General features: G+C 43.8%; 1 protein-coding gene across 1 annotated transcript in view; it reads left to right on the top strand.

Moving 5' to 3' along the window:
- LOC111954791 (CUB and sushi domain-containing protein 3-like) overlaps positions 1 to 15329 on the top strand; it is a 184061-nt gene that overhangs the window by 150953 nt on the left and 17779 nt on the right. Inside the window, 4 exon segments of the mRNA XM_070436005.1 lie at positions 591 to 717; positions 10570 to 10772; positions 11233 to 11424; positions 13459 to 13597. Coding sequence (XP_070292106.1) covers positions 591 to 717; positions 10570 to 10772; positions 11233 to 11424; positions 13459 to 13597 — 661 coding nt within the window.

Genomic DNA, 15329 nt, shown 5'->3' with positions numbered 1-15329 from the left:
AGTGAGTCTGCCAGATCACAGGCAGTAGGTGACCAGGGATGTTCTCTTGATAAGTGCATGAATTACTCTTGACACTTTTGGGTGTCAGAGAAAATGTATAGAATAAAATGTACATTATTTTCTACAGGAATGTAGTTAGGTAAATGTTGTCGAAAATATAAATAATAAAGTTGAAGTACAGATATCCCAAAAAACGACTTATGTAGTACTTTAAAGTATTTTTGCTTAAGTACTTTACACCATTGGTTATTGATTCATTGAGATGATTCACATGGCTCTGCTTCACATTTTCAAGAGGAGCGGTAGACTTGTTACATTTCTTTGCCAGCCACCCACTAATTATTTCCCCTTAGCTGTGTATACGTGTGTGTACATGTGTGTTTGTGTACGCGTGTGGGCATGTTCTTGTGTGTGAGCAAGCGTGCATACATGCATGCGCCTGTGTCCCTGTCCCTGCATGCATCTTTTGAATGTGTCACTGCAAAACTCAGCTGTGATACCCTTTCACAGTATCTCCTTCAATGTATCTCCATAGCAACAGATACATGTATATCTTGTTTTCATTATATTTCTATTGTTTCACCTTACAGCTGAATGTGGAGGAAAGTTCACAGGCGAGTCGTCTGGACGCATCCTGTCCCCTGGATACCCATTCCCCTACGACAACAACCTCCGTTGCACCTGGATTATCGAGGTGGACTCTGGCAACATCGTTAGGTACTGATCAATTAGTATTCATCAAGAATCCTCCTTTTCAAGTATTCTCCTATCATGTCTCATCTCTGTGCATTTCAACAGCCAAGCCAAGGCCAACTCTTGTAATATATGCCTAACAAAAGTACAAGGCTACAGCGCTCTCTCACACACTCTCACACACTCTCACACACACACGCACGCACGCACATGCGTCCAGTCAAGAAGGTAGACATTCTCCAGTGCACCAGTACCCTGTTTTACACAATTAGAAACAAAAAACAATGTTTTAAGTGAGAAGTAAGCATTGATCTAAAGCCAAAATTCACGTGATCCAGCACACAGCTTTGACCTACTACAGTAGCTATGTTGGTCTATTATACTTCAAACAATGTGTAGGCTGGTTGCTTAGGATTCAAACCTTCTCAAACAGCCTAATTCAWACTCTTAGAGAAGGTGCTCCCACAATAATATGTTTTGTACTGCATACAAGGTAAAGTATTGGATTATTCACAGACCCCGCTAAGCCATTATCACATGCCACTACTTTTTCAAGCTTTTTTTATTTTATGAAAGGCATCTTTGCTTTTATACTTATAAGACAATCAGGCTTGATTGAGTGATGTGTTTTATCTTGTAGTAATTTATGTGCTACCTGCCGGTTGTTCATTGCCGTTTAAATTGTAATTTATTTAATCCTTTATTTTAGCAATATATGTCACTGAGAAAAATATATATTTCATAATCACATCCTTTTTTGGTCAGTAGGTGGGCAAKATACCAACAGGTGATGGTGTGTTGGACACAGTCACTCATACAGATCGAGAGGTCTAAAGAATCTGTCTGCATCCCTGATTTCTGTAACTATTAGATTAACTGTGTAATATTGACATAATGTCAAAACCACTTGATTTGCAAACATGGTCCTGTTTTATCAATTGCTGTGCTGACCAATTCTTGTTCATTACCTTTGTCAAATGAATATGTAGCTGAAAGTTATGTTTCTATTTGTATTTATTTTTGCAGTAAAGATGGTGAGACACATTTAGGCCTATATCTATAACACAGGAGATTGGTGGCAACTTAATTGGGGAGAATGGGCTCTTGGTAATGACTGGAGAGGAGTAAGTGGAATGGTATCAAATACATCAAACACATGGTTTCCATGGTTTCCAGGTGTTTGATGACAGTCCATTTGCTCTGTTCCAGACATTATTATGTGCCGCTCTCCCCTCAGCAGCCTCCTGTGATCTAAAAATACATACGGCATAATGATAGATATACAGTGCATTCGGAAGTATTCAAAACCCTTGACTTTTTTCACATTTTGTTACGTTACATCCTTTTTCTAAAATGTATTAAATAATTTTTATCCCTCATCAAACTACACACAATACCCCATAATGACAAAGCAAAAACGTTTTTTTGAAAAAAATAAAAAAATGTATTACAAATAAAAAACTGAAATATGACATTTACATAAGTATTCAGACCCAGTACTTTGTTAAAGCACCTTTGGCAGCGATTACAGCCTTGAGTCTTCTTGGGTATGACGCTACAATCTTGGCACACCTGTATTCTCTGCAGATCCTGTCAAGCTCTGTCAGGTTGGATGGGGAGTGTTGCTGCGCAGCTATTTTCAGGTCTCCCCAGAGATGTTCGGGTTCAAGTCCGTGCTCTGGCTGGGCCACTCAAGGACATTCAGAGACTTGTCCCGAAGCCACTACTGCATTATCTTGGCTGTGTGCTTAGGGTTGTTCTCCTGTTGGAAGGTGAACCTTCGCCCCAGTCTGAGGTCCTGAGCGCTCTGGGGCAGGTTTTCATCAAGGATCTCTCTGTACTTTGCTCCTTTCAGCATGATGCTGCCACCACCATGTTTCACCGAAGGGATGGTGCCTGGTTTCCTCCAGACGTGACGCTTGGCATTAAGGCCAAAGAGTTCAATCTTGTTTCTCATGGTCTGAGAGTCTTTAGGTGCCTTTTTGGCAAACTCCAAGCTGGCTGTCATGTGCCTTTTACTGAAGAGTGGCTTCCGTCTGGCCATTCTACCATAAAGGCCTGATTTGTGGAGTGTTGCAGAGATGGTTGTCCTTCTGGAAGGTTCTCCCATCTCCACAGAGGAGCTCTGGAACTCTGTCAGAGTGACCATCGGGTTCTTGGTCACCTCCCTGACCAAGGCCCTTCTCCCCCGATGGCTCAGTTTGGCCGGGTGGACAGTTCTTGGAAGAGTCTTGGTGGTTCCAAACTTCTTCTATTTAGGAATGATGGAGGACACTGTGTTCTTGGGGACCTTCAATGTTGCAAAAATGTTTTGCTACCCTTCCCCAGATCTATGCCTCGACACAGTCCTGTCTTGGAGCGCTACGAACATTTCCTTCAACCTCATGGCTTGGTTTTTGCTCTGACATGCACTGTCAACTATGAGACCTTATATAGACATGTGTGTGCCTTTCCAAATCATGTCCAATCAATTGAATTTACCACAGGTAGACTCCAATCAAGTTGTAGAAACGTCTCAAGGATGATCAATGGAAACAGGATGCACCTGAGCTCAATTTAGAGTCTCATAGGAAAGGGTCTGAATACTTATGTAAATAAGGCAGTTGTGTTTTTTTATTTTTAATACATTTGTAAAAATTTCGAAAAACCTGTTTTCACTTTATCATTATGGTGTATTGCGTGTAGAGTGCTGAGGATTTCGTTTTATTTCATCCATTTTAGAATTAGGCTGTAACGTAACAAAATGTGGAAAAAGTCAAGGGGTTTGAATACTTTCCCAAGGCTCTGTACATTATTATATTAGCAGGACAGTGTAAAGTCCATTATCCATCTGAATAATATGAATTAGGCTGTTTGAGAAGGTTTGAATTCTAAGCAACCTGCCTACACATTGATTGAAGTACAATAGACCAACAGAGCTACTGTAGTAGGTCAAAGCTGTGTGCTGGAAAAGCATGGGTGAGGTAGTCATTGTGGTGTTCATGTGAGTTTTCTTTATTTTCGGCTTCAGAACAATGCCTCCGTCTCACTTAAAACATATATTTTTTTAAATTTCTATGGTTTTTACACCGAAAGGTGATTATACAAAAGCATAATTCAACATACTGTAACACAGCAATAAAAGCAAAAGTCAATTAGCCTATCTAAGAGATAAAAAGAGAGATTGAAAGTCTGACAGGAGATCCTCTCAGAAATACAACAAGTAGAACTGATTGGACTTGGTGCTTCAATGGGAATGTTGGCTAGAAAAACAAGAAACATACAGAAAATGTTTTATTGTCCTTGCAAAAGTCTAAATATACTTTTTAAGCTTCCCTGAAACAGGAGCAAAATAATCTGCATATGATCCTTTTCAATTGGAATGCAGTTCTATTCATTCCACAGCTACATTGAGTTTACAAAACATTAGGAACACTCTTTCCATGACAGACTGACCAGGTGAATCCAGGTGAAAGCTATGATCTCTTATTGATGTCACTTGTTAAATCCACTTCAATCAGATGAAGGGAAGGAGACAAGAATGATTTTTAAGCCTTGAGACAATTGAAACATGGATTGTGTATGTGTGCTATTCAGAGGGTGAATGGGCAAGACAGAAGATTGAAGTGCCTTTGAATAAAGTATGGGCGTAGGTGCCAGGTTTGAATGTGTCAAGAACTGCAACGCTGCTGGGGTTTTCACACTAAACAGTTTCCAGTGTGTATCAAGAATGGTCCATGACCCAAAGGACATCCAGCCAACTTGACACAGCTGTGATAAGAATTGGAATCAACATGGGCCAGCATCCTTGTGGAACACTTTCGATACCTTGTAGTGTCCAAACACCAACAAATTGAGGCTGTTCTGAGGGCAAAAGTGAGTGCAACTCAATATTAGGAAGGTGTTCTTAATGTTTTGAACACTCAGTGTTTTCTACTACTATAGTTCGCCCCCTTTTTTTTGCTGGCTTCCAGGCATTTACTCATTCATTAACATGAATTTGGAATGAGGACTGTGTGGCTAGTTGGGCATTTGTGGATCRACTTGTTGGAGAAGTGTGCCAGGTCAGTCGGAAAGCATCACAACCTCTCCCTTGACTACTGTCACATTACGTGGCTCAAGAGCGAGGAATGAAGTGAGGCAAACTCCTTCATGTTCTGCGCCAGCAGATGGCCTGTGCTGCTGCTCCCCCTGACATCATAGTCATTCACCTTGGTAGAAACTAATTGGGACACACAAAGGGGACAGCCCTGGTGTCAGATGCAAACTGATTCGGAGGTAGTCATCCGAACAACGATGGTCTACTCTGACATAGCGCAGCAGAGGAGTTTGATGTTTCAATGGGAGGAGGACAAGCGCATAAAGATGGCCCGGTGATCTGTCACCCAGCTGATTTTAATATTTCTCCATGGCAGGCGCATCCTCACAATCCGCCCCTCTGCCAAAAAGCACTGTGTCCCTGGGCAGTACTGTAAGGATGGTGTGCATCTCACGGATGAGGGTCCTCTTCCATGAGAGTCTGAGTGCTGGTCTCTCCTCCGTTCTAGCAAGATGCACACAGTAGTACACACCACCACTCTCACTTGCCTGCATCTCCACAAACCCAAAGGCTCTTTTAAGAGCCACTTAACCTGTCTGGGAATGGGGTTCCAACAGCCAATGAAATTGCAGGGCGCCAAATTCAATCAACAGAAATCTCATAATTCAAATTTCTCAAACATACAAGTATTAGACACCATTTTAAAGATAAACTTCTCGTTAATCCAACCACAGTGTCCGATTTCAAAAAGGCTTTTCGGCGAAAGCACAACATATCGTTATCTTAGGTCAGCAACTAGTCGCAGAAAGCATACAGCCATTTTCCAACCAAAGAGAGGAGTCACAAAAAGCAGAAATAGAGATAAAGTTAATCACTAACCTTTGATATTCTTCATCAGATGACACTCCCGGGACATCATGTTACACAATACATGTATGTTTTGTTCGATCAAGTTCATATTTATATCCAAAAACCTCCGTTTACATTTGGCTTTGCCTCCAAAACATCCCGTGAATTTGCACAGAGCCACATCAATTTACAGAAATACTCATAAAGATACAAGTATTATGCACAGAATTATAGATATACTTCTCCTTAATGCAAACGCTTTGTCAGATTTCAAAAAAGCTTTACGGAAAAAGCAAACCATGCAATAATCTGAGTACAGCGCTCAGAGACCAAAACAAGCCAAACATATACCCGCCATGTTGCGGAATCAACAGAAGTCAGAAATAGTATTATAAATATTCCCTTACCTTTGATGATCTTCATCAGAATGCACTCCCAGGAATCCCAGTTCCACAATAAATGTTTGTTTAGTTCGATAAAGTCCATCATTTATGTCCAAATACCTCGCGCCTTGAGTTCACAAATCCAAATTCATGATGCGCGATCACTAGGCCCAGACAAAAAGTCAAAAAGTTCCGTTACAGTCCGTAGAAACATGTCAAACGATGTATGGAATCAATCTTTAGGATGTATTTAACATAAATCTTCAATAATGTTCCAACCGGAGAATTCCTTTGTCTTTAGAATTGCAATGGAACGCAGGTCGCTCTTCCGTTGAACGGGCGTGGTCAGCTCATGCCACTCTGGCAGACCTCTGACTCATTCAGCTCCCATTCCCCCCTCCTTTACAGTAGAACCATCAAACAAGGTTCTAAAGACTGTTTACATATAGTGGAAGCCTTAGGAAGAGCAATTTGACCCCATAGACACTGTATATTCGATAGGTGATGAGTTGAAAACTACAAACCTCAGATTTCCCACTTCCTGGTTGGATTTTTCTCAGGTTTTCGTCTGCCAGTTCTGTTACACTCACAGACATCATTCAAACCTTTTTAGAAACTTCAGTGTCTTCTATCCAAATCTACTAATAATATATATTAGCATATATTAGCAACTGGGCCTGAGTAGCAGGCAGTTTACTCTGGGCACGCTTTTCATCCAAACGTGAAAATGCTGCCCCCTATCCCAAAGAAGTTAATACATGAAAATTAGTGTGTGTGTGTGTGTGTGTGTGTGTGTGTGTGTGTGTGTGTGTGTGTGTGTGTGTGTGTGTGTGTGTGTGGTGTGTGTGTGTGTGTGTGTGTGTGTGTGTGTGTGGGTGTGAGGGTGGAGGGAGGGAGGGAAGGAGGGAGGGAGGAGGGAAGGGAGGGAGGGAGGGAGGGAGGGGGAGGGAGGGGCTGTCAAAACTATAAACGAAAGAATGTCAATCTTCAGATCAACAGGCAGTAACTTTAACCACTACACTCCGAATACTGTTGTCACGTTCGCTGGAATAAATATCGGACCAAAGCGCAGCGCATGTTGAGTTCCACATAATTTAATGATAAAGTGAAACTTAACAAAGACAAAACAAAAAAACAATAAACTAACAACGAACCGTGTGACAGGGGTGCTACGTGCACTAACTCAAAACATATCCCATCAACACAGGTGGAAAAAAGCTACCTAAATATGATCCCTAATTAGAGACACGATTACCAGCTGCCTCTAATTGGGAATCATACACATCACCAACATAGAAAAACAAACCTAGATCCCACATATAATAATAAACTAGACTAACCCCCCCAGTCACGCCCTGACCTACTCTACATAGAAAATAGGACTCTCTATGGTCAGGACGTGGCAGTACCCCCCCTCCCCCCAAGGCGCGGAAAACCTGAAGCCAAAAGGGAGTGTTAGGGCGGGTGTCTCGTGTCGGTGGCGGCTCTGGTGCAGGACGAAGAACCTCTCATCCCGCAGATCCGCCAGCATCGGGGCGGCTCTGGTGCAGGACGAAGAACCCTCTCATCCCGCGGATCCGCCAGCATCGGGGCGGCTCTGGTGCGGGCCGAAGAACCCGCTCATCTGCGGATCCAGCCATAGACCAGGCTGAACGCTGTGCATGGACTGTGGCATGGACCTAGATGCCGAGGAAGGCTCCTGCCATGGAGCGGGACTGGACACCGGCCCTGGCCTGGACATCGGTGCAGAGGAAGACTCCTGCCATGGAGCGGGACTAGACCCGTGTCTGGACTGGGCATCGGCGCAGAGGAGGGCTCCTGCCATGGAGCTGGACTGGACGCCGTGTTTGGACTGGACATCGGCGCAGGTGAAGGCTCCCGCCATGGAGCGGGACTGGACGCTGTGCCTGGACTGGGCACCAACGCAGAAGAAGACTCTGGCCTTGGAGCTGGACTGGACGCCATGCTCAGACTGGGGGTCAGCGCAGGGGAGGGCTCCGGCCTGGAGCTGGAGGTTCCGGACCATTGACCGTCGCAGGAGGTTCCGGACCGTGGACCGTCGCAGGAGTTTCCGGACGCGTGGACCGTCGCAGGAGTTTCGGACCGTGGACCGTGCAGGAGGTTCCGGACCGTGGACCGTCGTCCGAAGAGGTTCCGGACGTGGACCGTCTCAGGAGCGTGGACCGTCTCAACTGTCGCCGGAAGCGCTGGACTGGGAACCGTCGCCAAGAGCTCTGGACTGGGAACCGTCGCCGGTAGCTCTGGACTGGGGACCGTCGCCGGAAGCTCTGAACTGGGGACCGTCGCCTGAAAGCTCTGGACTAGGGAGGCGCACTGGAGGCCTGATGCGTGGGGCCGGCACTGCCACCGGATTGGTGACACGCACCTCAGGGCGAGTGCGAGTAGCAGGCACAGGACGCACTGGGCCTGGGCAGGCGCACGGAGGCCTAGTGCGTGGAGCCGGCACAGGTGGCGCCAGACTGGTGACACGCACTTCGGGTCGAGTGCGGGGAGCAGGCACAGGACGTACCTGACTGGGAAAGCGCACTTGAGGGAGAGTGCGAGGAGCAGGCACAGGACGTACCGGACTGGGGACACGAACTTCAGGGACAGTGCGAGGAGCAGGCACAGGACGTACTGGGCTGTGAAGGTGCATTGGAGACATAGAAAATAAGGACTCTCTATGGTCAGGACGTGACACCTGTTCTTAAAACATTGACTATGACAGACAATTTAAATGGACAGTCTGGAAGATTTTGATCCAAAATGATTTTGTTCATTCACTCAGTACTGATTGATTTATTTTATTTATCTTGCTTGGTTAAAATACAATAGTCTAACACAGATGATTTGATGATAACAGACTCGTTTAATCATGTAGCTAACCAAGTTAGCAAGCATGTCATTTTCTTTTGACTGCGCACAGCAGGTTGCAAAACTTACTCAAGCTGAGAGTAAGTTCGATTAATCTACCCCGTGGTACACCAGAATATGGCCCGTCAAGTCATCAGGCAAAAGCGGGGAGGAAAGGCAGATAGTGTTTTTATCAAAAGCAATGACATTTACATGTGAAAACACAGAATCCTACTCATTACCACACATGCTAAATTACCTCACTTTGCGCCGACTTCGCTGTCAGACAGAGCGGGGCACCTACCCAGCTAATCAAAATATATGTTTTTCATTTATTGATTGTCTACAGTAGCCTAGGTTTGTTCACATAGATTTCTTATGACTGGCAGCATGGTGCAAGCAGCTGTGTTGTTGCCGAGCAACTGACCCGGTGTTAGAACTCTGAACTTTGGCTAAAAAATATGCTACCATCATCAGAAATGCTACATAAAGTTAGCACATTGTTGGTTCTTAATGGACAGAAATGAGCARGTGAGAGCAATAAATTATAAATATAATCAAAACTGTTTCCCGACAAACTTTTTTTCCACCTAAAACTAACGGACGGCTCATGACGAGAGGCGGGGAGTGTGTTTGTACCTCCAATCAAATTGATTTGCCAAGTTTAATCGACATTGGTGTCATATTGGCTTAGATATGATGGTGAATTTAATCAATCCCTACTATAGTGATCAGCGTGACTATAATAGTGAAGATCTGAACGTCCATTCCAGCAGGGGTACAGGAGTACAGGGTGTCCCTCTGTCCTCTCTCCAGTCTAGTCTACAGATGCCAGATACTTCTTTGTTTTTTGCCTGTCCTGCACATCTTCGACCCCAGGGCTGGACAGCCTAATGAGACTCAAATGCTCAATCATAGAGTCAATTATTAGTATTGCATGGAGCCGGAATGGTGTAACCTTGGAGGCAAACAATTTGTTCTGTTCCAACTCCCAGTGGCACACCTCGTTTGAAATCATATTTTTATTCATGACTTTCTTTATTTTCTTCCACTGGTGTCTTGATCAGCACAGTCTGCTGAATGGTGATGTGAAAGGAGTGTTATGACCACGTGCACCAATTACCTGCCAGGTTTTCTGACTTATAGCTCGTTGCTCGTAGCTTGATGTCTCTACAACATCATTATGCCTAGATAGGCACCTCAGTTTTGCATCACAACAGCACTTTTCCATGCAAAAGAAAAAGGCACTGGGGCTTTCAGCTGAGTGCTTGCATTTTCTCAAACAGGAACATCAAAAACCATTGAAGAAATATGCACAAACCCTCAGATTTAGAACAAACTGTATTGCTAGCAATGCAGAACAAACTGTGGTTGTATTAGGAAACAGTTGTGTTGGTGTAACACATTCAGTGATTTGACTTGATTTATACCATTTTTGTCCATGAGGAGCAAAGGTCACCCACAAATTTTCTCCACCGCACTGTTTTGGCAAATTTATCAAGTTATTTCTATGAGTATTGCAATTGTAACATCTCTGTTATTACTCTGTTATTCCATGATTTATTGCAAGTAATTTACTGCAGCCTAGGGTGGCAGTACTTTCTCAAAATTCCTAGGTTTTACAGAAATCCTGGTGGAAGGATTCCAGATTTACTGATTCCAGGAATTTTCCAACTGGGATTTCTGGAAAACCTGGGGGTTTAGGGAACGTTACAGGAAGTTTGCAACCCTGCTGTAGTGTACATGATCATTTTCCTCCTCCTTATATCTCAGCCTGCAGTTCCTGGCCTTCGACACAGAGGCATCCCATGACATCCTCAAGGTGTGGGACGGCCCGCCTGAGAATGAGATGTCCCTGAGGGAGGTGTCTGGCTCTCTGCTCCCCGAGGGGATCCACAGCACCCTCAACCTGGTCACCATTCAGTTTGAGACTGACTTCTACATCAGCAAGTCCGGCTTCGCTATCGAATTCTCAAGTGAGTAGTCTGTTTGTGAAAAGTCTTGGAAGTTTGTATCTTCAAAAGCAATAAAGTCTCAGTTTTCGATTCATAAAGTCTAACACTGAGAAAGAGTGTAAAGTGCAGGTTTGGGATACTGTGTGAGAGTTTTTTTTGGCTACTGTTTGCAAAACTCTTTGAAGTTTAAATCATCAAAATTGTTGCTCTTCTCTGTGTCAGCTTTACTGTGTCAGTTTCAGTACATCAGTTAGAATGTACATGTTTGGGTTACCTGCTAAGAATGTGGTATTGTATGTGTTTGACTCTGTGATTGAAAACTTCACTCACTGTATTATCTGGGGACTTTAATTGACTCGATACTTAAAACCAGACATACAAACTGTTTATCTGTTATATATAAGACACTGTCAACCCACTGTTAACATAAAACCTATCTGCATAGACTCACTTGATTCCCTCCCTACGTTGTGACCGGCAGGTTCGGTGGCCACAGCCTGCAGAGACCCAGGTGTACCCATGAACGGCAGTCGTAACGGGGACGGGCGAGAGCCGGGTGACACCGTCACCGTTCTCTGTGACCCTGGGTATGAGCTCCAGGGAGAGATGAAGATTACCTGTATCCAGGTGGAGAACCGCTACTACTGGCAACCCAGCCCTCCTGTCTGCATAGGTGAGTGCTTTAATTACAGTTAGGGCTAGGAGATATTCCTCAGCACATCACCTGACCAGGAAAGGACCCTTGGCTCTAGTTATAGCTTTGTATTGAGGTCAGTACTGTTAAGTTCTAATTATTACAGTAAGAACTCGACGGACACTAGGAAAGCTTAAACCAAGTGTATTCTTCTCAGAGGTTCAATACAGCTGCATTAGACAAAGACATGTTTTTACCCGTGGTAGTATACATACCCCACTTTGGGTGGAGTCTCCTCCTTATCAGTACTGCCACATGTGACCGTTGTCCCTGCACTCAGCSCCTCCTAAGCTTACTTATGGCACCCCTCATGTCTCTATTATAACTACTGATTAATAATATAACTAATGATTAATAATAGTTAAAGCTCAGAAATCCAAACATGTCAGCTACAAAACAGGTAGAGCCTGGGGTTTGTATTGAGGTAGTGATACTAACAAAGGTGGAGCCTGGGGTTTGTATTGAGTTGACTACTAACAGGTGGAGCCTGGGGTTTGTATTGAGTTGAGTACTAACCAGGTGGAGCCTGGGGTTTGTATTGAGTTGAGTACTAACAGGTGGAGCCTGGGGTTTGTATTGAGTTGAGTACTAACAGGTGGAGCCTGGGGTTTGTATTGAGTTGACTACTAACAGGTGGAGCCTGGGGTTGTATTGAGTTGAGTACTAACAGGTGGAGCCTGGGGTTTGTATTGAGTTGAGTACTAACAGGTGGAGCCTGGGGTTTGTATTGAGTTGAGTACTAACAGGTGGAGCCTGGGGTTTGTATTGAGTTGAGTACTAACAGGTGAGCCTGGGGTTTGTATTGAGTTGAGTACTAACAGGTGGAGCCTGGGGTTTGTATTGAGTTGAGTACTAACAGGTGGAGCCTGGGGTTTGTATTGAGTTGAGTACTAACAGGACCTGGGGTTTGTATTGAGTTGAGTACTAACAGGTGGAGCCTGGGGTTTGTATTGAGTTGAGTACTAACAGGTGGAGCCTGGGGTTTGTATTGAGTTGAGTACTAACACGGTGGAGCCTGGGGTTTGTATTGAGTTGAGTACTAACAGGTGGAGCCTGGGGTTTGTATTGAGTTGAGTACTAACAGGTGGAGCCTGGGGTTGTATGCACGTTGAGTACTAACAGGTGGAGCCTGGGGTTTGTATTGAGTTGAGTACTAACAGGTGGAGCCTGGGGTTTGTATTGAGGATTTTCCACTAACCACTATGTGTGAGCTGAGCAGGGAAAAACTCTTGGCTGTCCTTATGGCCTTCTGTTGAGGTGAGTGCTTACAGGTAGATCCAGAAGTTTTCCTCTCTCTAACCTTACTTTTTCTCAATAGTTGTCTGTTGACTCCCATCTAAAGGAGCTGTAACAAGAAAAGAGCTCTGGGACAACTATCACGTAGCAGCCCATTGGTGTTGCAGAGACACTTAGACCTGGCAACCCAGCCCAGGCTCCTAGCCTGCTAATAAACATATTGTATCCCTGAATGTTCCAGAACCTAGCACCAAGCTGTACTTGAGCTCTAAAGCCAATGAGATGACTGACTGTCATTGCTTTCCAACAATTTTGAACAAGGCAAGRCATTGATGAATATCAAATTATTGGACGCAGAGCCGAAGATCCTTCTCACTTTTCAGAGACGGCATTCTTATAAGAAGTACCTTGACGAAACCTCAAGCATTCTTGTGTTTTAATGTGTTTTTGTACAAGGCGTCTGTGTGGATAATTTGATCTCTCAAAACTCAATGTCTCAGTTACCATTATGGTTACAAAATCCCCAGGTCTTCTAGAAATCCTGGTTGGATTATTCCAGATTTCCTGCATATTTCCTTCTGAGTCCAGAAATCTTCCAACCAGGATTTCTGAAAAACCTAAGGATTTTGGGAAAGTTATGAGAATTTTGCAACCCTATCCACCATTAAATCTCCACAGGATATCATGCAGTTTTCTGACTACAGAATAAAAGAGACAGTTCATCTAAAGAGTGTCAGAGTTAGTATATTTTTAATTTGCTCACTTCTTCTCTTTCAGCCCCCTGTGGAGGAAACTTGACTGGATCCAATGGCTTCATCCTGTCTCCCAACTTCCCCCATCCCTACCCCCACAGCAAGGACTGTGATTGGCTAATAGCTGTCAACTCGGACTATGTCCTATCTCTGGCCTTCATCAGGTAACGTGGCAGCATATTAGACGCTAATACAGTTGAAGTTGGAAGTTTACATACACCTTAGCCAAATACATTTAAACTCTGTTTTTCACAATTCCTGACATTTAATCCTCGTAAAAATTCCCTGTTTTAGGTCAGTTAGGATCACCACTTTATTTTGAGAATGTGAAATGTCAGAATAATAGTAGAGAGAATGATTTATTTCAGCTTTTATTTATTTCATCACATTCCCAGTGGGTCAGAAGTTCACATACACTCAATTAGTATTTGGTAGCATTGCCATTAAATTGTTTAACTTGGGTCAAACGATTCAGGTAGCCTTCCACAACCTTCCCACAATAAGTTGGTTGAATTTTGGCCCATTCCTCCTGACAGAGCTGGTGTAAATGAGTCAGGTTTGTAGGCCTCCTTGTTCGCACACACTTTTTCAGTTCTGCCCACACATGTTCTATAGGAATGAGGTCAGGGCTTTGTAATGGCCACTCAAATACCTTGACTTTGTTGTCCTTAAGCCATTTTGCCACAACTTTGGAAGTATGCTTGGGGTCATTGTCCATTTGGAAGACCCATTTGCGACCAAGCTTTAACTTCCTGACTGATGTCTTGAGATGTTGCTTCAATATATCCACATAATTTTACATCCTCATGATGCCATCTATTTTGTGAAGTGCACCAGTCCCTCCTGCAACAAAACACCCCCACAACATGATGCTGCCTCCCCTGTGCATCGCGGTTGGGATGGTGTTCTTCGGCTTGCAAGCTCCTCCTTTTTCCTACAAACATAACGATGGTCATTATGACCAAACAGTTCTATTTTTGTTTCATCAGACCAGAGGACATTTCTCCAAAAAGTACGATCTTTGTCCCCATGTGCAGTTCCAAACCGTAGTCTGTCTTTTTATGGTGGTTTTGAAGCAGTGGCTTCTTCCTTGCTGAGCGACCTTTCAGGTTATGTCGATATAGGACTCGTTTTACTGTGGATATAGATAATTTTGTACCTGTTTCCCCAGCATCTTCACAAGGTCCTTTGCTGTTGTTCTGGGATTGATTGGCACTTTCGCATCAAAGTACTTTCATCTCTAGGAGACAGAAAGCATCTCCTTCCTGAGCGTATGATGGCTGCATGGTCCCATGGTGTTTATACTTGCACTATTGTTGTACAGATGAACGTGGTACCTTCAGGCGTTTGGAAATTGCTCCCAAGGATGAACCAGACTTGTGGAGGTCTACAATACTTTTTCTGAGGTCTTGGCTGATATCGTTTGATTTTCCCATGATGTCAAGCAAAGAGGCACTGAGTTTGAAGGCAGGCCTTGAAATACATCACAGGTACACCTCCAATTGACTCAAATGATGTCAATTAGCCTATCAGAAGCTTCTAAAGCTATGACATAATTTTCTGGATTTTCCAAGCTGTTTAACCTTTCACGAGCCTCTACCCCGGGTCCGGGGGAGCCCCCCACCCCCCCCACACACTAATTAGCATAGCTAGCATAGCTTCAAAAGTAGATAGTAGCATCTAAATATGCATTAAATCACAAGTCCAAGACACCAGATGAAAGATACAGATCTTGTGAATAAAGCCACCATTTCAGATTTTAAAAATGTTTTACAGGGAAGACAAAATATGTAAATCTATTAGCTAAACACGTTAGCAAATACACCACTATTCTAACTCCATCAGTTTTTACTCCTTCAGGTGCTATCACCAATTCGGCTCAACTAAGAATTGATA

This window comes from Salvelinus sp. IW2-2015, linkage group LG30, assembly GCF_002910315.2.
Source record: "Salvelinus sp. IW2-2015 linkage group LG30, ASM291031v2, whole genome shotgun sequence".
NCBI lineage: Eukaryota > Metazoa > Chordata > Actinopteri > Salmoniformes > Salmonidae > Salvelinus > Salvelinus sp. IW2-2015.
This window is presented reverse-complemented; position numbering and strand designations above follow the sequence as displayed.